Below are 24,069 nucleotides of genomic sequence, written 5' to 3'. Positions count from 1 at the left end.
CATTTGTGCTTTTGTTGTTCTGTCAGATACCACCCACAACCCACTGTTGGAGCACAAACCTTCACCACCAACACAGTCCTCTGTGCCAGCTTTTGAAAATATTCTGCAAATTGATCTTAGTCAGTTTGAAAAAACAGTAGTTTTTGTAGATAAGTTAAAGTATGTTTCTGGGTTTTGTTAGCAGAATACATAATATTATTGGGTTCAAGTTAAGGCAATTCTCTGGCTCTACCTTTTTCTAGACATCTTTGAGAGGAGTGTTTTGTCCTGAACACCATTCATGGTAGCAATTGTGTGTACGTTCATACAGCTGTTAGAAACTAACCCAGAAAGTATCAAAGCACCAGAAATAGTGATGGAAGATGCCAATGAGTTAATAGTCAGGGACACAGCCCCTGGACAAGCGTGACCACAAGTAAATCTTAGATTTGTTGTTTTATTCTATACCTTCTGCGATGGTGATTTGCCCTGCACAGCAGAACAGATCTTGCCCTTTCTTTTTCACTTACTAGAGGATTTGCAGAGCAGGAAAAGAAGATTACAATTCCTCTCAGCAGAAAGTAATCCTTTTAAGTTAGGTATGTCAGCATTCATTGAGAAGTGTGGGAAAGTGCATGCTACTTAAAATGCTTGACAGGTCTCAGAGAAGCGTAGTGGCAGGAAGATGGGAGTAAAGCCCCCAGTTGTGATTACAATGGCCCCCAAATTAGAGACTGTTAGAGGGAGCAGTCAAAGCAGAGTTCAGGAGTAAGAATTCATTTTGGTGTTCATCCAGCTTGGTTAATTCACAGCGGTAAAGTCCAAAATTATAAACTAGAGTGGTATTTTTAATTTGAAACTTGGAATTTGTTTCATGGGAAACAAATTTTCTGTTTACATGGCCACTTTAGAGAGGTGGTGGTGCTGTCCTGTAATTTTACAGTGAATCATGTTGTTACTGAGCATCCCATAAACTTATGGATCTGCTATACCTGATACATATTTTGAGTAGCTCATAATTCCTTCAGGACACATTTGTTCTGTTTGGAAATTTTAGTCTGATTATAATAGTCATACTGAGCCCAAGAGAGAGCTCATTGTTATGAGTTTCATTGTATAGTTTTGAGTCCAAAGAGTTGTACTGAGACATTATCAGCAATGCTCTCATGAGATGATAAGCAAGGTCAGAAAGTATTCTGGATCCAGTCATTGCAAAATAATCCAGGCTTAGTATGTAAGGGTGAAGTTGAAGAGTACCAGGAATTCAGCTAAACCTCATCTGAGCAGATGCCTACTGACAAGGCAATAAAACAAAAACTGTTGTGGGTTAGAAAAAAGAACTTTGAAATAATATGACAAGAGGTAAAGAAAATGGACAGGAATTTAGTGATGGAAAATCCACACTGAGAACTATTTGAGCTACAGCCACAGAAAAATTAAACTAAAAAAAAATTTTAAAACCCCACACTTTTAATGAGGCAACATAAAGAACAATAACTGACAAGAAAGGCTTGAAGTGCTGAGAAGGAGAATGATTATGAAAATACAAAAGGAAGTGGAAAGTTAGGGGGGAAAAAAAGAGAAACAAAGCCAAAGCAACAAATTGCATAAAATAGCTGAAGATATCAGACAGTTCAGAATGTATTTGTAACAGCATAATAGTCGCACATCTCTATTGTAAGAGAATTCATCTTTATTCAGTCTAATTTAGCACAGGACAGTCAACACAGCCATTTCAAATCTGTTGTTCGCATTCCAAGATAGCATCTTGACAGCTTTTAACAAACTGAAGTGCCTCATAACACAGACTGTTGGGGACAAGGGAAAGAACCCAGCCCAGGATCACATAATATACAAGCTTTTCAGGAATGTATTGCACAAGAGATCTTTATTCTTTTGTATTTTAAGAAGTCTGCATTGCAATTTTGCTGATATTATACATAATTCCCACATTTTGTCTTCTACTGAATTCCCTCCTCCCCACCTCATGCCCAAAGCTTCTTATTTCTGCACCCTGAGTGACAACTGCAGGTGCCTCAATAGTGGATATTGCAATGCAAACCAGTGTTTAAATGGCCTGCTTTGGCTAAATGCTTCTTTGTTTGCATGTAACGACTTCCCTCACATTCTCTCTTAACAAATACCTTCCATATGGTTGGAATATAAAGGCTTGGAAGTACTTAAATGGGTAGTCTGCCATGTGTTACACTGAGGATCAGATGCAACTGTACATGGAGAGGCTCTTGCCCTCAGAGAGAGGGGAAGAACTTATCTCATCTGTCCTTCACTTTCCAAAAAAATGTAACTTTCCTCTAACTTTTATTTTAAGTCAATATTTACAGTAGAGTGTTTAAAATATCTAGTCAGACCTGGGAACTCATCAGAGTAGGCAGACTGCACTGGGCATTTTGAAGTGCACCCCTAAATGAAAAAATACATAATGCTTTTACATCTCTGTCATCCAGAAGATACTGAAATAGTCAAAACAATCTGAATTTATTTTTAGCATGGCAATTCACAATTGTGTTTGAAGGTAAGCTACAGAGTAACACACTTGGTTCCTCTGATTTGCTTTTATAAATTCAAAAACTATAAAGGTAGTTATTATGGGTTTATTTCAGCCAGATTACATGTGCAAGTCAATTTCTTGTGTTCTATTTCAGCTATCCAGACTAGAGGGCTTGTGGAAGACACCAGACAGAAACCTGGGTGTGAAACATACCCTGAGACCTTATTCTGAGATCCCCCAGTTCAGACATAGTCATCAATTACTCTCCTGTTTTCTCAAATCCCATAAGTGGGATGGCAAAGGCACACTTTTATTTTACAGTGCTGCAAACACTGAGGTACTTCACTGCTGATCCCAAGAAAGCTCTTTCCCTCTGAGCCACCTGCAGAGTCCATCCTTTTGAGATGGACGATGAACAGCTGGCAATAGCCCCATCAGAGAACTTGAGGGTGCCATACTGCCAACATAGAGAATGCTTCTAAGGGAGCCCTTCAAAGGAGGAATACTCAGATGCAAGGATGGGAAAAGGAAGAGAACTTTATAAAATGTGCCCTGATCAGGGGAGTTAACATAATTTCAACCAGATTGGAAAGTGTACCCTTCTATTATCAAAACTGCGTCAGGAAAACACCATCTCAACAGTTTTCTGCTGGACCAGCTTCACATTACATTGGGCAAGGCAATATTCACAGTGCCAGTGGGACAGGGGGAGGTTGAGTACAGACTTCCACCCCACCCAGATAACTTTGAGAGCACCTCTCTGTTCAAAGGGTAGCTTTTCCCACTAAATTATTGGGTAATCACAACACAAAGCACCTAATCTAGTAATAATCCCCTTGATCAAAAAGGGACACATAAAACATTGTTAAGTTCTTAATAAAAATTAAACTTCTTAATTGAGGAATACAGGTTATTCAGAGGAAACTACAATAAATATTTTGCCTGGTTTTGTGTTCATCTTTCTACTAGCTGCACAGTGGAAAATATGATTAAATGGGAACTTGTGTGGAGGAAAAGTGCTTTAAAATTTGATATAGTCCCTTTTTTTCCAATTACATTTTTCTGATTAGATCTATTTTCCTGCATTCGTGATATTTTGAAATTTGAACTGTTGACTTGCTGTTTCAAGGAACCAGTTCTGCTTCCCGTCCCTTAACAGTGAAGTTAAAGGCTCTTGACTTGGGAAGCTGGGGAATGCATTTAAAGTCCACCTGTACTTGGCACTGGTGAGGTCACACCTCTAGTTCTGTTTTCAGTTTTGGGCTCCTCACTACAAGAAAGACATTGAGGTGCTGGAGAATGTCCAGAGAAGGGCAGTTGAGTTGGTGAAGGGTCTAGTGAAGGTCCTGGAGCACAAGTCTGATGAGGAGTGGCTGAGGGAGCTGGTGTTTATCCTGGAGAAAAGATGGCTCAGGGGGACACCTTATTATTCTCTACAACTGCCTGAAAGAAGATAGGGGTCAGTCTCTTCTCCCTCTCCCAAGGAACAAGCGATAGGAAAGAGGAAATGGCCTGAGATTCTGCCTGGGAAGGTTTCTTCACTTAAAGGGTGGTCAGGCATTGGAACAGGCTACCCAGAGAAGTGGTGGAATCACCATCCCTCAAAGTGCTTAGAAATCATATGGATGTGGCACTTGGGAACTTGGCTTAGTGGTGAACGTGCAGTGCTGAACTAATGATTGGACTTTACGATTTTGATTCGAAAGTGGCATCATTCCACCTCCACCCCCCGCATTTTTTTTTCCAGAGGTTTCAAGAGGCTTACACTTCCCGCCTGTATTGCGTAAATAAACATTTAAGTTACTTGGAGGATAAAAGCCTATTTTCTTCCAAAGCCTGCCCCTTTCAGACGAACAGCTGCCGCCCAGCGAAAAGCGTGCAGGAAAGATCGGACGATGCTGGGTGCCCAGAGGATCCGCAGCAGCATCCGAAGAGCGCTGGTCCATCCGGGGGCAGGCCACGCGGGTTGCCCCGTCCCTGTACCCGCTTTCCCGCCGCAGCCGGGCGGCTCCACCCCGCCACCGCCCCGCGCCCCTCCTCCCTGCCCCTTCCTCCTCCTCCTCATTCCGCGGCAGCGCGGGCGGCCATGGCGCGGCGCGGCCGGCGGCGGCGGGGGGCAGCGGCGGCGGGGACCCGCGGCAAGGTGAGGCGGCCCGCGGGCTGGCGGAGCGGGACCGGGCGGCGGGGGCAGGGAGCCGGCCCGCAGCTCTCCGCCTGCCCGGGGCAGCGGCGGCCTTTGTCCGCCGTCCGCGGCGTGAGGGGTCGGAGGAGCTGCCCGCCAGCGCCGGCGAGTGACCGCCAGCGGCGGGGCGGCTCCCCCGGCCGCCCGCACCGCCCCCGGCGCAGCGCGCTGTCCGGGACACCGGGCGGCCCGCGGTCCCGCCGGGAGCCATCCACGTGGCGCGGCGGCTCCGCGGCTGTAAAAGGCCGGGAATGGGGTGGAAGCCGCCCTGAGGGCGGCCCTGGGACACTCAGCAGCGGCGTGGGGCAACTGCAGCTGTGCTGGGACTTGTGGCGGCTCTATTAAAGGCTGGAGTGGATCATTGACAATTAATTAGTTGTGAGCCTGGGGATACCGCTTTAGAAATAGCTAATACATTTATTTATTTATTTTTAATTCTGGCCTTTTTTTTTCTCCCCCCTTTTCTTTTTTTTTTTCTTTTGGAAGGCCGCGATGCCAAGGCTGGCACATATTTGAGTGGCCTGAGAGGCATGCTTCCGTCGGCTGTGGTCTGGTCCAAGCCTGGGGGCGCATGCTTGGGTGCGTCAGGCTGATTGGGTGGTTCGAATCTTCGGAGGTGGTATAGTGATAGAATCATAGAATTCTTTGGATTGGAAGGGACCTCATCTAGTCAACCTCCTTGAAGGAGTGTTGCCATCTTAAACTAGATCAGATTGCTCAGAGCCCCATCCAACCTGACCTTGAATGTTTTCAGGGGTGGAGCATCTACCAGCTCTTTAGACAAGCTGTTCCAGTGTTTTACCATTTTCCTTACATGTAGTGTAAATTGACTCTCTTCAAGCTCATGCTGAGCTTCCCAGGTGGTGGGAAGGAGCAAGGAGAAGTTCAGCATCTCATTCAACTCTTGCTGATGGAAAGTTAGAGCTTTATAGGGGTCTCAGTGGAACTGGAGTGTAATAGAGCCACTGGAATATTTATTAGAACCTCTGTCCTTGCAAAGACCTTCCACCTCCGTATGACCTCAGGCTCTCCATTTGGCAGTGTGAAGATAAGGGCGCTATAAAACAGTTTGGGATAACCCTGTTTGACTATAGACACAAATGGCACTCAATTCTCACCTCTGGTGTTGTAACACAAGACTCTTGCAGTCTTCTAGTTCCCTTTCTGGTACACAGCTAAACGCTGCACATCATGTTTCTTTCAAGGCTCAGCTGTCTGTTCTTGGTGCTTTCCTGTTTCTCACAGGAGTTTATTTTTGTCTGAGCACAACCTTCTGCTGGCTCTGCCTTGTCTTTGTGATACATTGGTGAGCAGTGAGTTCAGTCCTGGCTGGGCCAGAATGATGTGGTGGTGAAGGTTTCTTTGCCTCTGAAGTCACAGATCGTCACTGCTGACGGGCAGATAGGCTTGTGAGTACATGCCCCAATTTGAAAACAATTGCTGAAGACAGTCAGCAGTACAAAACTGTTTTGAATTGCAAGACCTGCAGTTCCATTTCCTGTCCCGGGGTCTGATTTACCAGGTCCTGGCACAGCAGTTTCAGTAGACAGAGCTTGTTAAAGGAGCCCTGGCTGTGACTGTTTGCACCCACAAGGCCTGAACTCAAGTCCTAGACTTGAGCAGTCCAGGCACAGAGTGAGCGTGCATCATGGTACTGTAGAAAAGTATTTTCCTTGAAATACCAGGGTTTGGACAGTAATTAGGCATCACCATGGGATGCTCTTGAATTATGCAGAATAAATTCAGAAATAGTTGTTACAACTGTTAGGGTTGGTGAGAGATTAGATGGTATAAAGTAAGAAATAGTAGCAGTGATAGTGTTTGGATTGTGTTCATATGCTGGCATGCTGATACTCACAGTATTATCAGCATTTTTGAAGAGTAGGAAATAGTTTCCAGGAAGGTACTGCCTATGGAAGGTGACATTTTAAATGATTTGCCATGTGATTGCGATATTTGGGCATTCCTTATTTTAGGATAAAGTAGCTTTATGGACATTTGCTTATTATCAGTCTAGATAAGGCAATATAGAGACTGTATTTGGCTGGCTGTTCTGAAAACAGCAGAATTTACCAAAATTTCATGGAGCAGTAGGTTTACTGGTGTGAAAATTGCCAGAACCTTTTGAGGGGGCACCCTCAAAGTCCCAGGAGTTGTTGCTGTGACAGATTAAAGCTTCAGGCATAATACATCTTTACTTTAGAATCAAATTATTCCTGCGAAGATCATAAAAGTGGGTGATGACTGCTCGTTTTATCAGTTGTTCCTCCTTCTTTCAGAACACTCACTTGCCTTTCCATCTCCTGCTGTGTATGCCAGGAATACACTTCACTGTCCAGGGGATTTCAGCTTCTTGTGCTTTAATGATGTTGAGAAATTCTGGAGGTCATCTGTGATCTTCCTCGCCTTCCTAGATTTTGTTGATGCCCAACGAGTCTTGGGCTGATTGTGTGGTTGACAGTCTTTTTGACTATGCATCCAATCTGTGTAATTCTTTTGCACTGCAGTATGGGACTTGGTATGTCTATGCTTTCCATGTCTTTCACACATTTGTATGATGCTTAAAATTAAGCTTTCAGAGTGCTGTTCGCCTTTGTGACTCCAGTGGAAAAATCAGGATCTTCTGCATAGTTCTGGTTTATTGGTCTGGCACCTACTGACATTCCGGGTGGGCCCCTCTATTCTTGTAGCGCTGCCCACAATTGTCAGCCTTGGAGTGCTTTCCTGTTCGGTTGCTCCTTTGAGGTTGTTCCTTTGAGGTATGAGCCAAGTGCAGTGGCCTTGGGAGGTGTGCCTTAGGTTGGCTTCTGGACTGAACCTGGGACAAGTCAAGAGGCTTTCCAGCATGTGCTGAAGGTGTGACTTTGCACAGGTTTGGTTTGGTGAGTATCTGCTTGGAATTAAACTTTGGTTATTTCAGTCTGACTGAGTTTGAATGTGACTGAACTTGTGTGTCCTCTGCTTTGAGTAGGAATGCCCATACATTGTGCTAAATTGAATTAAGGGAACACAGCCCAACTGATTTTTTTTCCCCATGGTAGGAGCAAAAGTAGAGAACTACATCTAGCCCTGCTTTCTCAGGCTGTAAGTTCTCCTGATACATCACCATTCGAAAAGAATGTTCTAGTGTGACAGTTGGCAGGGAAAGTGATGTGTGCAAATAAGTCTTAAAAAAATTAAAGATGGTAGTCAGTGCTGTAGAAATAATATGCTTCCCACCAAATATATTGGTTTGCTTGCAGGCAAGTGTTCTCTCCTCACAGCCTACAGGGCAAGTTGCATCTTTTCTGGCTTTGGTGTCAGGAAAGTTGCTTTTTCAATTGAAACATGAAAATTCTTCCATTTGATGTGGATGGCAAAACAGCTTGCCTCGGGCTTTTCTTTTTCTCATTGCCTAACAAGGTGGAATTCATGGGGATAGTGCTTGGAAAAATGTTCTTGTGACTGCTGGGGACCTTGGGTTCTTTACTTTTCAATAGCTTATGTGACTGAAACAGTTTTGACAACCCTACCAGCCTCTGTCACCCTCTGCCCTTGGTGACAGACCTGCCAGCCTCCACAGGCACATACCAGCTCCTCGCCCCTGGTTCTGTGGGAATGGGATCTCCATGCAGCCCAACACATCCCAGTATGCTCCTAGGTGTACTGGTGGTATTTTGTCTAATTTAGAGAAGGAAAACCTGAGAGATGTGGATGTCTTGAGCTTTGGACTACTTCTAACAGAAACATAGGATTTGTTATTCTGGCAGTTGTTGGATTGTGTGCCATCTGTAGTAGGGAAGGTTGTCTGATACTTTGAATAGTACCTTGTAGGGGTTTTAAACAACTAAGTGTGTTTTATGTGCAAAAATAAATGAGTTCAATAGATATAAAACTTCCTGCCAGAAATAAGACTGACTTTTTCAGCAGCTGTGAATTATTTCCAGCTTTCACTAGACTTTTGGTATTTAGCCTTTGTAACAGGTGTATTTAAAAGACAGTATTTCTCACACCTGCAGCATTTCAGCAGTCCATTGTGATCTATTCATGTTGAAATATTTTCCCTGAGCAAGCCTGCAATGTTCATCACATCTCTGCCTTCATGACTTTTTTAGGGGTTTAGTGGTGTAAAGATCCTCTCCTGGAGTGCCTGTGTTTTACAGATGTTTTAAATAGATTATTTTGACATTTCTGTTTAGACAAATATGTATTTTCTTTCTTGGTGTGTAATAATTTGTTGACAAGAGTGGAAAACCTAGGCTCTGATGCTGATTTAAATCAGTTTCAGAATGTATTTTAATTGAAAGTTGAAGATGGAAATGTCTGTGGCTTCCAGGACTACACAATAAATGACAGTGGAGGAGCCCATCACGACAGAGATGTTTGCTGCAAGCTTGTCTTTTATGTCAGTGGACTTTTCTTGGAAATAAATGTGGCTTGCAATTTCAGGTGCAGAAATAGATTCTAATAATTCTGCTAATCAAGATTCACCATGAGGCTTTCCTTTCTAAACTTCTGGAGTATGTCCACCTTGTCAGTTGTCTGTTACTAATGTAAGCCCTTCTGGTAAAACAGGGACTCATCAGTGACCAAATTGAGATTCTTCCTACCCAGGCTATGGAGAGCAAGACACAAACTAAAAATCCTTGGAGCTCTACAGTAAGTTACTTAGATCAGTACCAGTACCACAGAATTTGGGAATGCAAAAAATTAAGTTCCTACTGGGAAAGAATTTTTTTGTTGTTGTTCAAAATCAATAATTATAGCCTCATAAATGACTCCTCTGGTGCAGATGAAGAAGCAATACATGAAGAAGAAGAAATCAGGCATACAGTAATCACAGCAGTGGCTAACTCAGCTGTGGATTAGCACAAGAACTAATGCAGTGGCTCCTGGAAGCAATTTATTCATAGCAGGGAGACTCTCAGCTCCTCATATGTTTTTCCATTTAAATGCACAATCCTTCAGTTTAGCACTGCTCTGTATCAAGTAAATTCTTACTTTCATAGCAGCCGAAGTGTATTCTGGATGTTCACTGAAGGAGGTAGGAGTGAGGGAATATCCAAAGGGGTTTGGATATGGACAGCATGACTTCAGCAACTGTGCTTTGGGTCATGCCATTATAGGCCTGAGAGGGTCAGTTTTTCAGAGGTGAAATCTACTCTTGCTCCAGCAACAGTAAGTTGGTTTTGCATCAGCCTACATCAGCTTTATAAGATCAGAACTGGAATAAAATTTTTCACCCTTTACTGTAGCTTATTTCAGAGAGTGGTGCTTTGGTGGAGGTACTGCTTGCTATTTTAATGGAAGTGGAACTTTTGCAGCTATATAACTTTTGGATAATGAGCCTCCTTTGGGTCACTTGCCTTGCCACAAGTAAACTTTGAAAAAAAAAATCATCATTATATGCCTTGGGTTTCTGTGATAGTGGAAAAGGGTAGTCTGCTCTCAGTTCTGAACCTCATTTCTGAGATGTACTGGTGGGTATTCAGGGCTGGAAAACAGCACTTTGAGATGAGGAATTGGCCTCTGACCTGGCAGTCATTGATCTCATGTTCCTGAGAGTTAATGAGAGTGCGGCTTTAGCAAAGAGCAGAGAGGCTTGTTTCAGGTTGGAGTGGTTTGTGTGAGGTGTGTATGTGGTCCAGGGGATGTAGGGGATGAGTGTCTGGATGCTGGTGAGGAATGCAGATGCTTTTCTCCCAGAGCATTTGTGTGACTGACAGAATGGTTTTGCAAGTGATACCTGAATGTGTGAAAATGTGTTCTGAAACTTGACAAAATGCCTTCTTCCTTGGTTTTTAAGGCTTGGTCTGTTCATCCCATCCTTACACACACCAGATCCTAAAGCAGCCCACATGGGACCTGTCTGAAGGCTTTCTTACTATCCTGGCACATGCAGAGCCTTTTCCAAAGTGTTTGCTGTGAAGTATATGGCCCAGTGGAATGGTTGGAGGTGGTGTTATGAGTCTCCTAGGCTGGGACTGGACTTTTTGAATGCCAAAGCTGTGACCTTGGTCACCTCAGGAAGGCTGCTGCCTGCCCTTGGCTGTGCTTCCCCCTCTCCTGCTGGGCTTCTAGCAAAGGAGAAATGTTCTTGGTTAGCACATTTTCACTCTCTTAACCAGTATCACAGGAGAAGCTCTGTGACAGTACTGACCAAGGAGAAGGAGTTGCATTGGTTTTGTTTTTGGAGTTAGCCGAGTGTCTGCTAAAATCCATAATGGTACTGTGGGATCTAAAGGTCAGGTTCCTTTGTACTTTAGCATTGTGTTCTGTTTGAGGTTGTGTCCCTCACCTCTGAGCCATCATTGCTCTGGAAGAGCTGGAGGGGTGGTGGGTTTCCCCATGGGTAAGAGTGCCCTGAGCTCCTACTTGCAAAGATGAGGCACACATGTAGTTTTATGTCTCTGAAGTACTTTCCTGTGGAGCTGAACACCCTGTGTATTGCATCATAATCCCAATCCCAGATCCTGAGTCTGTATTCAGGGATTAAAACAGTCTATACAGAATTTTCCTGGAGTTTAGCTAAATAAGGTACAATTTACACATGGCATATTTTGTGCTACAGACTCGTGTTTGCATAGGAATATAAACATAAGTTGTATGGTTGCAAATTTGAGTTTTCCTATTAAGTTGGTGTGTGTGACTCGTGTTTTCTGTCTTGTCTTGAATCAGAAACAGGTACCCAAGGATGTGGCCAACATTTTTAATACCCCCAGTGACAGTGAAGATTTTCCAGGATTCCAAGATGATACTTCTCAACAGAGCTTCTTGTCAGAGAACAACTGTGCTAGTTTTGATTCCCAGGAGTCTGGAAAAGAGGTAGGAACAGGTTGCCATAGTCCAGTTATGCTCTTGGGATGCAGTAATACTGTGAGCCTGTGTCAAAACTGTGTGAATTATAACTCTCACCTTAACCTGTAATTTACAGTGCCCATATTAAACTTTAATGTAAACAAACTTAGTATTTAGGGTTTAGTGGTTGCTTTTGAAAACTCCTTTATAATATAAAAAAGAAAATGTGTTTCATTGGAAGATGAGCTAAAGTGAAATAGGTAAGTGTAGCAAACAGAAAAAAAAGGAATTACCATCCTGGAAAGATGTTGCTGGTTATTAGATGGGCATTTGTGAGTATGTAGACTTCAAAATATTTCTTCCAGAAATATCTCTGCGCTGTCTCTGCATTAAAATTGTGTTTTAATAGTGGTAATCCAGAGAAAGCATCAGCTCCTGCTGCAGTAGTGCAGTCTGCTGGTTCTTTGCTCTCTTGATGAAGTGGCTTGGATTAGCACAATGATTTAATATTTTTTCTTCTCTGGTAGCTGGAGATACCAGCTGAATTCACAAGAAAAGAATAGAACTGGTGTGCTGTCTTGGGTGGCAAAAAATTTAGTTTTTAGTCTTTTGGAAACATATAATTACATGCTTGATAGCCATGGGCTAATGTGTTATAAGATACCTTTGTCATTTGTGCTCTTGCAGAGGTCCCTCTGTTTCATTAATGAGATAATTGAATTATTTTTCTTTTATTTTCCTAGTTCATCAGGTCAGTGCGTGGTTAAGAGGTGCTGATGACAAGGAAGATGATTAGTGTTGGCCAAAGAAAGAGACAGAATAAGGCTTGTTACAAATATGTATTGTTTCTCACCCTTTATAGGCAAGTTACTCCAGGAGAGTGCAGAAACCTTTTGGGGGTAGAGCCACAGTCTGTGCTATGGAGAAAGATAGTGTCTAAGATGTAATTAAATTTTTGGGCTCTAAATTGGTTTCTAATCTTGTTGCTAGACAGCAGTACTGGCAACTTCAGCAAACCAGGAGGTAGCTTGCTCTTGCGTTTGTGTTTTTGTGGGGAGCATCAAGAAGGGTCAGTGGGGAGAGGTATTGGTGGTGGAGGGGAAACCTTGTGTGGGAGCTTCTGCCTACTTGGGGGCTGCAGACACCTGACTGTACTTTTCCCTCCCTTGATTTCCCAACTTGTGAAATAGAGTTTATGATAATGATCTCTTCTGCAAAGCATTTTAAAATCCTCTGATGAAAAATGCTGTGGAAGAGATAGATAGATAGTTTCACATGCATTGCTGAGAATCCCAGTGAGGCTTGTTCCAGATTTACAGCTTGCATTTGCAACCTTCCATATCATTTCTGTGTTTCCCTTGGGATGAGAATTATTTTAAATCTTGATCAGTATTGAATTTAATTTTCTTTACCACTAAATGGTACAATAAAAATATTCTGAGTTCCATCCAACTGCAGCATAATGTGCAGTCTTTGCACATCAGGGCCCTGCATCAGGATGAGCATCATCCTGTGTTCATGATGCCAAACACCGCAATTGCTGCAAAAGGCCATTGGTACTTGTGCAGGAAACAAAAGGGTTTTGGTGCAAAGGGCAAAAAGATGGGAAGTTCAGAAAAATTCAGCAGTTCTTGAGAAAGGAGGCAAGGTAGCTGCCCTGCTGGGGTGGTAAATGGGCTATTAGTGCATCGGGTGTTCCCTTGGATGCTGAGGTGCAAATGAGTTAGCAAGTAGTGACCTCTCTGTGCCTGCTTTTCCTCAGGGCTTTCTGCAGTCCTGCTCTGATCATCTCTGCGCTTCTGCAGAGTTCCCACAATTTCTCCCACAATAGGTACCCCTGGTGTGTATTTTACCTGATGTAGACTGTTCTTCATAGATGAGCAGCATACCTGTAGGTGTGTTATTTTTAGTTACTTTGGCTAACAAATAGTATATTTCCCCCTTCAACCTTCATTGTGGAATTTCATAAAAACACAGAATACATAAAATCTTCAGTTTCCTCCAAGAAATACAATTTAACTGTAAAGTAACTTCCCTATTGTGTTTGTTCCTTTCTCAAGCAGCTGCACTGCAGCTATCAACAAAAGAATAAAGTAATTTTCCTCAGAGAAAACTCATTACAATCACCCATAATAATTTGTAGATGTTTAAGTGTAAAGAAACAGCATATGCAGTGGCTCCCCCCTCCCATTCCCTTCTAAGTTTTTTCCACTCATCTATTGTATCTTTTTTTCACCAGATATTATCTTAAAATAAAGAAATGTGTAATTAAAGTCAGGGAGGGGAGGGAATTGAAAGGAAGAATAAAGATATTTAGCAAATGCATTGTATTAAAGGTAATTTTTGTTTCTTGTGTGGGAGGAAGAAGTAACAGAGGAAAATTGGGGAAATAAACTTATATGTTGCTGACTTTCAAGAGGCAGGTGTGATGTGAACATGGATTATATTCCTACCAGGAAAAAGTCTCTCAAGAGATTAGCAGGAACAGGTTGATTAAATGGTTTTCTACTAGTTCTTGTTGTAAGTATGGAAATACACTTGTATTTAGTAAAAGCCTTGTGTTTAATTGGGATGTAACGTACATACCATGAAGAGCGTTTTAATGAGGTCTTTTTACTTCCTGGTCTATAGGCTGAAATTGAGGAGCTGTCTACCTTAGAACACATGGGAATGATAAACTGCACCAAAAAACCAGCGAGTTGAGAAGTTGAAAGGTGGAAGGATATTGGTCAGGCTGTTCAAAGCTCTGATTGTTTGTGTTGGTATCAGTCAGTTCAGTGATGGTGTAACAGCGCAAGGAGCAGACCCTATCTCTCATTTGTATTTTCTTCTTTTCAAGGCCTGTTGAAGAAAATACATAAAACAGAAGAATATACATAAAACAACATGATAATTTACATACAAGAAAACTCATAGTTTATTTTTATTGGGTAGTAATGAAGAAGGGAAGAAGTGAAGGAGAAAGTTTCCCCCACAAGAAGTAGCTCAGTTAAAGCCCTGTCCTCAAAATGAAGAAAAAAAATCTTGCAAAGTTAAAACAACTCAATATTGAAACTGAATGTTGTCTTCTTGTTGTTTGTTTCTTTTGACAGGCTTTGCCTGCAAAGTGCTTTCACAGTATGCTATTTAGTTGGCACTGCTTTGACCCTCAAAGCCTGTTTATTGTGGCTGTGTGAATACTCTGTATCTGACTGCCTCTCACAGCTCCTGAGTGGTGTTTTTGCAGGGGCTCCAGTTTCAGTCCAGATACCTCACCGAAGAGCTGCGGAGGATTTTCACTGAGGACACTGACTCTGAGACAGAAGCGTTTGAGGGCTTCGCTTCAAACGAGGTGAATGTGAACAAGAAAGAAGTTCTGGTAAAGGCAGTCACACCTACATGTGAATGTCTATGTTGACTTCTTTTTTTTTCTGTCTCTTCTGTGTAAAGTTATTTTCCTGTAGGAATTTTCTGATGCACTATGATGCTCTTTTTTCATGCTGAATTAAAAAGTGTTGTCCTAAAAGAGGGAAAGAATGCTTTATTTAATGTAACATCACATATTAGAAATGGGAACTACTTCCGCTGCTTGTAGATTGTACTGAGCAAGATTGTTCTTCAGGAGACAGCCATGTCTGTATCCCAGACAGTGCTAATATGTAGATGTTTTGTTGATCTCTGCACAGGCAGATGTTGTGTACTGTGAACTTGTAAAAAGATGTTAATTTAGGTGAATTTATGGTGGTGCCTTTGGGTGGAAAGACTGCTGTCTAGAACTAGTGATTTAAAAATTAGCTCTCTTATGTCAGAGGCAATAATGTAATGTGGGATTTTTCTTACTTCCAGATGGTGGAGTCAGACTTGAGTGATGAAGAACGCGATAATTTGTTGGGTAATGAGAAAGAAGAGGAGGAAGAGATGAAGAAGAAGGTTTCCCCCAAGAGAAGAAGCTTTGGCCTTCGTGTTGCTTTACAGTTTCCCACCAGGAAATCATCTGAGAAAAAAGTGCCTGAACAGGCTTTGTCTGATTTACCTCTAAAGGACAGTGAATCCCTCACACCTCTTTCAAAAGAAATAAGCCTCAAGCGGTCGGACAAAGTAGAGGGCTCTGCTTCAGAGTCTGAAGAAGACATTAAAGAAACACAGGAGGAAAGTTCCAGTGCACTGCTTAAGAGAGCCATAAATATTAAAGAAAATAAAGCCATGGTAAGACTTAAGAGCAGTGTTTTTTTCTCTGACATTTACATCCAATTACTTAGCTTGAGCATACTTGAATTTTAGGGTCCCTGCTGGTGCTGTGCTGGAACTTTGGGAAAATCTTATGGTGAATTTTTCTACCTGGGAAAACCCTGGAGGACCCTCAGCACTCAGACATTTACCCCTAAAATAATCTCAAGTAGGGACTAGCCTGGTCAAGTTTAAAACCAGAGTAGAACTAAGAATTTTTAATGTGGATATGAACAAAGTTATAAATGACCAAGTTTTGCAGCCTTCAAAACATGTCAGAAAAACAGCTGTCCTTTCAGGTGGTTTATGGTGTCGTTTGCACAATAGTGTTTCTACTTTTTGTTTGTGTGTGACAGATCTGCTGCAGTTACTGATTGGAAAGCCAGCTAAGAGCTGCTGAGGGTGATAAATGTAATTTCTCAGCTGTGTGGGATGTGATTTTTTACAGTATGGCTTTACTATATAACTGCTGAATGTGTGTGTATGTTTGTGTAGGTGTGGAAAAGAGCAACTGATCATTTACTAATGCTTTTTCCTTTATTATCCAACATGCCACCAGCTCTCTTTAATTATCCTGCTGCTATGTAATCCAAACTGATGTTCAGTCTTTAGTAGCTCCTTCAGTTTTACTGTGTTTCAGGGAAAGTTGCAGCTTCCAAGCAATCTTGGGGCTCAAGCAATACCTCTTGGTGTGGGCCTGCAGCTCCTGTATAAAAACTTGCTTCAGCTTTGTACCTGCACCTCTAATCTCTCTTGTGTTCCCACTGCTGTTGTGTTGGTCTTGCTGCTCCTTAGTCCTTCTCACCTTCCACTCTTCCTTGCAGTTCAACCACTGTGAAATTCACTGGCATCCTAGGAGCAGTACTGTAATGGCATTAAATAGCTCTTAATAAATGCCACGCTGAAGTATTTACTGAGAAATACTGTATTCAGCTTTTAATGTCTTGATGGCTGTGGCAATCTCAGAGAGCTAGCAGCTTGGCTCATCCCCACTACCAGTGGCTTTTCAGAAGTTAGCCTCATTCTGGAATTCCAGAACAGGTCAGTGCTTTTTTTGTACCTATCCGCCACTGCTTATGTGGAAATGTACTTCCAAGACATCTTGTGCACGGTGCAAGAAATCATCATCCTGCTGAAGTGCTTCTGATGCTGTACATGATCAGAACATGCATGCATTGGGGGAACTGCCAGTGGGGCTTAGTTGCTCTCTAACTTTGTAATGAGTGTGTACCCAGTGTCTGCACTGCTTAAGGAGATGCAGAGCTCTCTGGCAAAGAGCACAGATGTGTCTGCAGTCAGTAAAAGCTCAGTGGGAACATCTTACTGTCTTCTGGCACCCTGTCTTTTTTTTCTCCCTCCTATCATATGAACTTAATTTCTTGTTATCAATCATTGCCATGTTGTAATGTGCTCCTTTGGTGCTGTTTTGACAAGATACTATGTAAATCTGGCTAGTTCTAATTCCCAGTAAGAATTAGTGGGAGCTATAAAGTTAGTATTGTTTGCTCATGGCAGAGTAAATAAACCCCTTTTATGAATTCCAGTTTATTTAAATGCTTCCATAAAGGTTCCTTGCACATGTTTAGCTGTAATTTGAAGTGCATGTGAGGAATGGATGGTAGGTGGTGTTGCTTGTTTTGTAAGTTGCAGTGAGTTTTCAATGTGCCGTTACTTGATTCCAGCTTGCCCAGCTGCTGGCAGAACTGAATTCCATACCAGACCTGTTCCCAGTGAAAACACCCTCCTCGACCCCTGCAGTAAGTTCCCAGTACTGGTTGGTGGTGACAGTAATTTTTGTTAGACTTAGGTGTTGGACTTAATGTGTTTCATTAGAAACTTTCAGCAAGTTTGTTCTGGTTTTCTTAGGGTTTGGTCACTTCATTGGTATAAATTTGCTATGGTTTGCAAAGTGACAGAGATTACATGAGGAAATGGATTTTTTAAAGATAATTTTTGAAGAAAGACAAAGACCAAGATGAGATGCTACTTCATCATTTTTGCTCCAGAAATACTATTGGAGATCTTAGACAAATGTCTGAGTATGTGGGAATAAGGAAAAGTAGTTGCTTTGCTTTGGATTTAGATTCTGTTAATTTCCCTCTTGTAGACCTTTCTTCTAAAATCCACCCTTCCCAGCAGAACTATGCTCATGAAGTTGAGCCATTCAACACAAAAATTATACAGTAGTTATTTCAATTTACTTTTCTCAGCTTTAGGCAGCTGAGAAAGCTTAGTTTAGCAGCTTTCTCTGTTGAGTAGCATTTTTCCATGTATATTATAAACTGAAAAGATTTGAAGAAACCTTGAAGGGCCATGTCTTTGGTAGATGTCCATGCAGGACTTCTGTTGCATGAATTCAGTCACACAATAATTGGGAGGTGTGACAGTGTGAAGAGGGTATCTTGTGCCTCCCAACAATCTCCAAAACTAGAAATCTTGAACTAAAGGAAGCAGCTTCTTAATACACTTTCAGTTAAAAAAGTTTAAAAGAAAATTAACGAGAATTCAGCTTGTTCCTCAAACTGTGTATTCCTCAATGTTCCTTGATTGCGTACTCAGATTGTGGAAAAATCAGAATATTTAGCTACCAAAGAGCAGTGAGAACTGGCTTCCACCCATGTGTTAAATTTTGGTATAGTTCTGTGATTTTGGTATAGTTCATAATTCTGTGTTGTTAATTGGAACGGAATTTGACGTTAAGGTGTGATTTTTGAAAGTAGCAAAAAAAATAGTGTGTAGGGAGTATATTTGGTGGTGGGGTTTGGCTTAACAAATAAGGAGTAGGAGAACAGTAGATCAATTCATGATAGTACAAGTGTACACTAAGTACAGACATTTTCAGGTTGTTTCTAGTGTTTAACACTACAAATATAACTGAAAAGACAGTTACTGGAATTTTCTTCTCTTTGTAGAAACAGAAGAAAACCCCAAGGAGGACATTCTCTGAAGGCCAGATAACACGCCGAATGAACCCAACCAGAACTGCTCGTCCACCAGAAAAATTTGCCTTGGAAAAATTTACTGTGTCAGCTGTCAAATTTGCAGAACACATCTGTAGCTACAGACAGCAAAACCTCCTGAAGAGACTCAGTGTGGTATTTGCCAGATTTTGATATCTCCAGTAGTGAGGAACTTGGAAACATTTAAATTGTTGGCCAGCACTTAGACCAGACATCACATCCTATGCAAAGTTATTGAAAATCTTTGGTTGGGATTAGCAACAGAAGAAGTTATTTCCAGGCCTTTTATGTCTCATCTTTCACCTGTTAAGTGGGCTCTAATTGTGACCAGTGTTTTTCAGGCATAACAAGGCAGTTAACTTCTGGTCTGTTATTAATTCTTCATCTGAAAATTACTAGAGCCCATAATGTACAGAACCTTGGAGTGGCAAGGCAGTGGGGTGGTGGAGGTGGCAAAGCAGATCTTCTCTGTTACCAGACTCAGGAAAAAATGGTTAAAAATCCTTCTCTGGAAATAGCAGAGAAGGAAGAAATAGCAGAAGGAAGATGGGAGTTAAATGGCTGAACTGAGAACGAATTAAGGGAATCTGCACCAGCAAACTGTTAATGTACAGGCTAGTAATTGAAAAGTTGCAGATTTTACTCTTTCCTATTCTTAAAAATACAGTTTTTTTCCTCCTCTAGCCTATGGTGGTCCTTTGTCTTGCTTATATTTTCTTTATAGCCCTTATGAGGAGGACCCTTTAAGTCTGAATCCTTACAGGCTGGATCCCAGTTCTGCTTGTAGGAGCAAGTCCTGGGCATAGTTAAAGCATTATAGAGGGAACTTGGCTATTAGAAGAAGAGGAGTAGCACCAAATGAGAACCTGGCCTGGTAAATGACTGTTTTGGACAGAACAGAACTGATCTAGAGTGAAGGACAAATGAGGTTTTCGGAGACAGGTATGGGAAGGCTAAGAGTCTGATGAGATTGTTCATGAATAGGGGTCAAAAAGAATGATTATTTAGAGGGAAAAAAACATCACTTAATGGTGAGTGGAGTACTCTCTTCCAAATAACAGGTTAATAAAAAAGGGCTGGGATTGTCAGGACTAACCTAAAACTTTAGTAGAGTTTTTTTTTTTGCAGGACATTAGAGATTGTCATTGGAGAAAGCAACTAGAGAAGGAGATTGAAGGATGAAAGCCTGGGAAGGCAGATGATCACAGTTCTTGATTTTGAGAGGGAAGAAATGGAGTATGAAGAGTTACAGTGGAGGAGGAGAGGGAATGCAAAGAAAAGTTAGCAGTAAAACATGTCAAGGATTTGTGCAAATAGAAGTAGTAATAAAGGAAAGGAATTAAATAAAATGAATAAAAAGTGTAGTAGAGAAAAGATTATGGAGGGAGAGGGAGAGAAAGAGGCAGGGATGATTTGGAAACTATTCTCTGTTCTTCCAGTGGTGCATGAGCCTGTAGTTTGCCATCTGTGGACTGCATACTCACTGTAAATGAAGGAATTTGTCACCAAGTGTGGTGACAGATGCTTCATGACATCAGACAAAAGGTATTGAGATGAGTTTGTTTAGCAGGGGGATTGTGGAGTTCGCAAAAGAAGGAGATCAACCAAGTACTCATCTCATCGCCCGGTAGAAGACATAACTGAGGAGGACTTGGACAACATTGCAATCACTGTTAGGGACAAAATCTACGACAAAGTTCTTGTAAGTGGTTGCCGTATTCTTCTGTGTGTCTGTCACTTGAAAGTCTCTCACTATTTCACTGGTGTTTGCTAAAAGGTGTCCTTTCCTGAGACTCTGGGGAGTTCAGCTCATCATTATTATGTCACACAAGTACATCTTTGAAAGCTTTGCCAGACTTCTCTGGGCTTGGCTGTGGTGGTTGATACTCCCCACTGGCTTTTTGCCCCTGAAAAGTGTTTTTGTGCCACAGAGCTATTAAGTCAAGTTTGCCATAGCTATTGCTTGCCACTGGTAAGAGTTGGCATCCTTTTTGTCCCTCTCACTAATAAAAATGTTGTGTTAAATAATAGTGATCCCTGCTGTTCTTTGTACCTCTGGAAATGACATTTCTGTACAGATTATGTAGTGTCCAGTGTTCTTAATGGAAGTCCTCCTTCCTTGCTTTCACTGGATTTGGCTATTGATTATCATAAAGATCATCTTACCATGTATGTCAGGCTTCATGGTATTGGCAGGGATGAGTCACAAGATCATTTTCTCAATAGTTTTAGGTTTTCCCTAGAGAGAAGAAAGGGCCAGAACTATGATTATGAGGTTCATGTAATTTGAGACTTCTAACGCAACTGAAACTTGGCACTGACTCTGTAAAATTCCTAGCGTCGTTCTATGATTTATCATAGTAACAGAACTTCCTCTTCATTGTTTAATTTGACTTTGGTTTGAAGTTTGTGCTTCTTATTATTAGGAAAGCTCATCAATGGGCATTTAAGATGTCCTTCATACAAATGTTTTTCTCTTCCATTCCACCTTTAGGGTAGTACTTGCCACCAGTGTCGACAGAAGACAACCGATACAAAGACAATCTGTCGCAAGCAGGGCTGTGGAGGGGTCAGGGGGCAGTTCTGTGGACCCTGTCTTCGAAATCGATATGGGGAAGATGTGAAGTCAGCTCTGCTTGATCCAGTAAGTGTCATTCTTGAACCTGGAATGAAAGTGTAATGAATACAGTTTTGTTACTAATCTGTGATGTTAAGAATATGCTTATGGTAACGGGGTTCAAACCTTTTTGCCAAGAGCAGATCTGTAGTGCTAACTAATGGCCATGATGTGCTAGCCCAGTGTGACAGTGGCTGCTCTATTAGCACCTGTGCTTTTATGTGCAGCTGCTGGGCAGCTGGGGGTGCCTGACTTTATGTACCAGCTGGTTAATTCAGTCCCAGGAATTGTCCTGTACCAGCAGGCAGAGAGAGGCAAAGGAACTTGTCTCAGTGGGTGCCCATCTCTTTGTAGGGAGTTGACTACAGTCATCCTAGCAAGGAATGAGTGTTAGGCATTACAGATGACTTCCTTCTGTTTAAAAATTAATACTGAGCACATCAGAGAACCTGAGGCTTCAGAGTAAGAAGTATTCAAGCACTTAATAATTTCTTTAATCCTGCAGAATTTGGGAAATGTTAATAAGGTTGGCTGGCTGATAGAGGTTTGTAAAACGTTGTCCTGAGCAATGACATGGTGGGGAAGCCATACTCACATTTCTCTGAGCAAGTATACTGAGGAAGTCCAGTATAACATTTTTCATAGCTTGCCTTTCCCCCCCTCCCATGCTCATGCCCCTGCAGTCCTGGATCTGTCCTCCTTGCCGCGGGGTGTGCAACTGCAGCTACTGCCGCCGGCGGGACGGGCGCTGTGCCACCGGCATGCTCATCCACCTGGCCAAGTTCTATGGCTACAACAATGTCAAGGAGTACCTGGAAAGGTGAGAGCTCTGCCCTCTGGTCATTCTTTTTTAAACTGTTACAGCCCTTTAAATAACATTTGACTTCTTGTGCCCTGGGGCAAATCCTGCACCTATGCAAAAGAAGTTTCTTGGATTTCAGATTTTTAACTTGGCTGAAATCAGCTTATTTAAAATGGTGTATATTGTCTGTGTAAACAACTAATTTGATTAAAAAATTGAAAGACTTCTGCCTATTTTGAAATCTCTGTTGGTTGGCTGAAGTGTATAGAAGTTTTTAACTTCCAACTGTTTTGGAAGTTATCATCTTCAGCAATGGAAATTTATGAGTTTCCTAAAAAGCACTAACACTGTTTTCTCATATCTTCTAGTTTACAAAAACAACTGGCAGATGACAATTGAGAGCACTGAACTCAAGCCGTGCCTGAAACTGGTTAATACGTTAACAGTTTGACTTCAGAAGTTTATTACTATGTTTTACATAAAATAGAATTGTAGTACATAGCATATTCATTTCTTTATTGGAAACTTGTTGATTGATATGGTCTTATGCAAAAGATCTCTCAGGAAAATATTTTGGTAGAGAAATCTACATGCACAGACCTATATGTTAAGTGAAATGGCGCTCTTGAACCTTAAGTGGTTAATTTTTAGTAGAGCTACACAACCACAGGATGGAGAGCTTGGTCAAAATGAGCAATATTTTTATTTATATAATTGTGCAAGTTTGCAGAAAGGGTGTTTAACAACTACTTTCAAAGCATCCCGTCTTCAAAGAAACAAAACACCCTTGTCTACCAGCTTGATCATAAAGATCGATTTTTCCAGCTCTGCTTTCTGAACCTGTTTCACCACCTATAGTTTATAGAACTTGTCCTTGCAAAGAAGGAAAAGATACTTTCATCTGAATGTCATTATATTCCAGCCAAAGGTGATGCAATCGACCAACGCGAGGATGGTTTTTCAAAGTTTTATTCCAAAGTGCAATTATTCACCAAAACATGAAAGTAGAAGAGTGTTTTAAAAGAATTTAAAATATCCCAGTAAAAAAATCCAACAAAACTTCTCACCAGCAGTTTTTGTGTAATGCACCTGCTGCCTGAAGCATCTACCCACCTGTTGTAACTGGTCTATATCAGAGTTCAGGATTAAATTTTTTTACTTACAGTTCATACTTAGATATTTTTTCATTTGTACAACCAGGCTTTCAAACAACTTCATTTAAATGCAAGATATTTGTATTGCATGTTAAGTATGTTAAAATCTTGTAATATACACATTTCTTTTTATGTAGAGAGAATAAAGACTGATCTAAAGAAGAGTATTTTCTGATTCAAGCTACACCCTGATGCTGATGTTTCCCATTTACTTTCCCATAGCAAGTGTAATGGTACTTGGAGATCAATAATCGTTATATGGAGAAACACATGAGCACAACATTGATGAGTGAGGAAATAACAACATAGACCACATAAGTGTTACATTAAGGATTGTGCTTTTGTGAGACAAAAACACAATCCTTAATGTGACACTTTTGCTTTAGCTGACTGTGAAAAATCTCTCTTTTTACTATCAGGCAGACTGAGGAAGCAGCATGTTTTATTGAAAGCTTAGTATGAAACGGACAGGAGTGAAGCTATTCCTGCCAGAATCCATTTACTTGACTTCTTGATTTTCAGCTTGAAAGTCAAAACACAAGTTGTCCTCCTGCTTTTGCTTTTATAATCTGGACATTCATAAACATTCTTGTTTTCCCTTTGATCCACTGGAATAGCCTTTAAAAAAATGTCTGGCATTGCTGAAGTCAGCTCCTGAACCATGTTTCTGCTCCTGGCCCCACTGTCCTGTGTGGTGCCTGGCTACCTCATGCCTTTACATGCTGTTCTGTAGTGCAAGACCAGAATCATTTGTGCTTAAACAGTTACTAAATAGTTAAGGCTACATTTGAACATACAGATGTATGTGGTTGATTTAGATTGAGATTTTGTTGGCCTGCTATGCATCCTCTCTTTGTTCGAATTCAGAGATAAGTCCATAGCA

At 41.5% G+C, this 24,069-nt stretch overlaps 3 protein-coding genes across 10 annotated transcripts in view; 2 read left to right on the top strand and 1 right to left on the bottom strand.

Moving 5' to 3' along the window:
- Positions 1-4,573: 4,573 nt before the first annotated feature.
- LOC136554793 (cell division cycle-associated 7-like protein) lies at positions 4,574-14,844 on the top strand. Its single transcript, XM_066547494.1, has 3 exons — positions 4,574-4,631; positions 11,328-11,474; positions 14,674-14,844. The coding sequence occupies exons 1-3, from the start codon at positions 4,575-4,577 to the stop codon at positions 14,842-14,844; spliced, it is 375 nt and encodes a 124-aa protein (XP_066403591.1). The 5' UTR covers position 4,574.
- Positions 14,155-24,069, bottom strand: part of LOC136559279 (dynein axonemal heavy chain 11-like) — a 58,371-nt gene continuing 48,456 nt past the window's right edge. For all 6 annotated transcript variants that reach the window (XM_066554393.1, XM_066554357.1, XM_066554401.1 and 3 more), the window contains 2 exons: positions 20,780-21,276; positions 14,155-14,288 (listed from right to left, as the gene is read on the bottom strand). The gene's annotated coding sequence lies outside the window, so the exon portion shown is untranslated. The remainder of the gene's footprint in view (positions 14,289-20,779; positions 21,277-24,069) is intronic.
- On the top strand, positions 15,031-23,353 carry CDCA7L (cell division cycle associated 7 like). Of its 3 annotated transcripts, none has more exons than XM_066554334.1 (7): positions 15,031-15,632; positions 17,336-17,410; positions 18,566-18,748; positions 20,184-20,315; positions 21,108-21,257; positions 21,914-22,050; positions 22,401-23,353. In XM_066554334.1, exons 1-7 carry the CDS (start codon positions 15,249-15,251, stop codon positions 22,429-22,431), a joined length of 1,092 nt encoding a protein of 363 aa, XP_066410431.1. In that variant the 5' UTR covers positions 15,031-15,248; the 3' UTR covers positions 22,432-23,353. The 3 variants fall into 3 exon arrangements, with proteins under 3 accessions (XP_066410431.1, XP_066410423.1, XP_066410440.1); XM_066554326.1 differs by having other exon boundaries at positions 20,181-20,315; XM_066554343.1 differs by lacking the exon at positions 22,401-23,353 and having other exon boundaries at positions 20,181-20,315; positions 21,914-22,272.

Source organism: Molothrus aeneus, chromosome 1 (genome assembly GCF_037042795.1).
Source record: "Molothrus aeneus isolate 106 chromosome 1, BPBGC_Maene_1.0, whole genome shotgun sequence".
Classification (NCBI taxonomy): domain Eukaryota; kingdom Metazoa; phylum Chordata; class Aves; order Passeriformes; family Icteridae; genus Molothrus; species Molothrus aeneus.
Note: the sequence above shows the minus strand (reverse complement) of the source record. Positions and strands in the feature narration are given on the sequence as shown.

Bases quoted from the DNA above. Each gene is read 5' to 3' on its own strand.
- CDCA7L (XM_066554326.1), top strand. From the start codon at position 15,249: ATGTGGGATTTTTCTTACTTCCAGATGGTGGAGTCAGACTTGAGTGAT. The intron at 18,749-20,180 runs GTATTTGCCAGA...GAGTTTGTTTAG, and splicing joins TCCTGAAGAGACTCAGTGTG to CAGGGGGATTGTGGAGTTCG. The intron at 20,316-21,107 runs GTAAGTGGTTGC...TTCCACCTTTAG, and splicing joins AAATCTACGACAAAGTTCTT to GGTAGTACTTGCCACCAGTG.
- LOC136554793 (XM_066547494.1), top strand. From the start codon at position 4,575: ATGGCGCGGCGCGGCCGGCGGCGGCGGGGGGCAGCGGCGGCGGGGACC. The intron at 4,632-11,327 runs GTGAGGCGGCCC...GTCTTGAATCAG, and splicing joins CGGCGGGGACCCGCGGCAAG to AAACAGGTACCCAAGGATGT. The intron at 11,475-14,673 runs GTAGGAACAGGT...GTGTTTTTGCAG, and splicing joins CCCAGGAGTCTGGAAAAGAG to GGGCTCCAGTTTCAGTCCAG.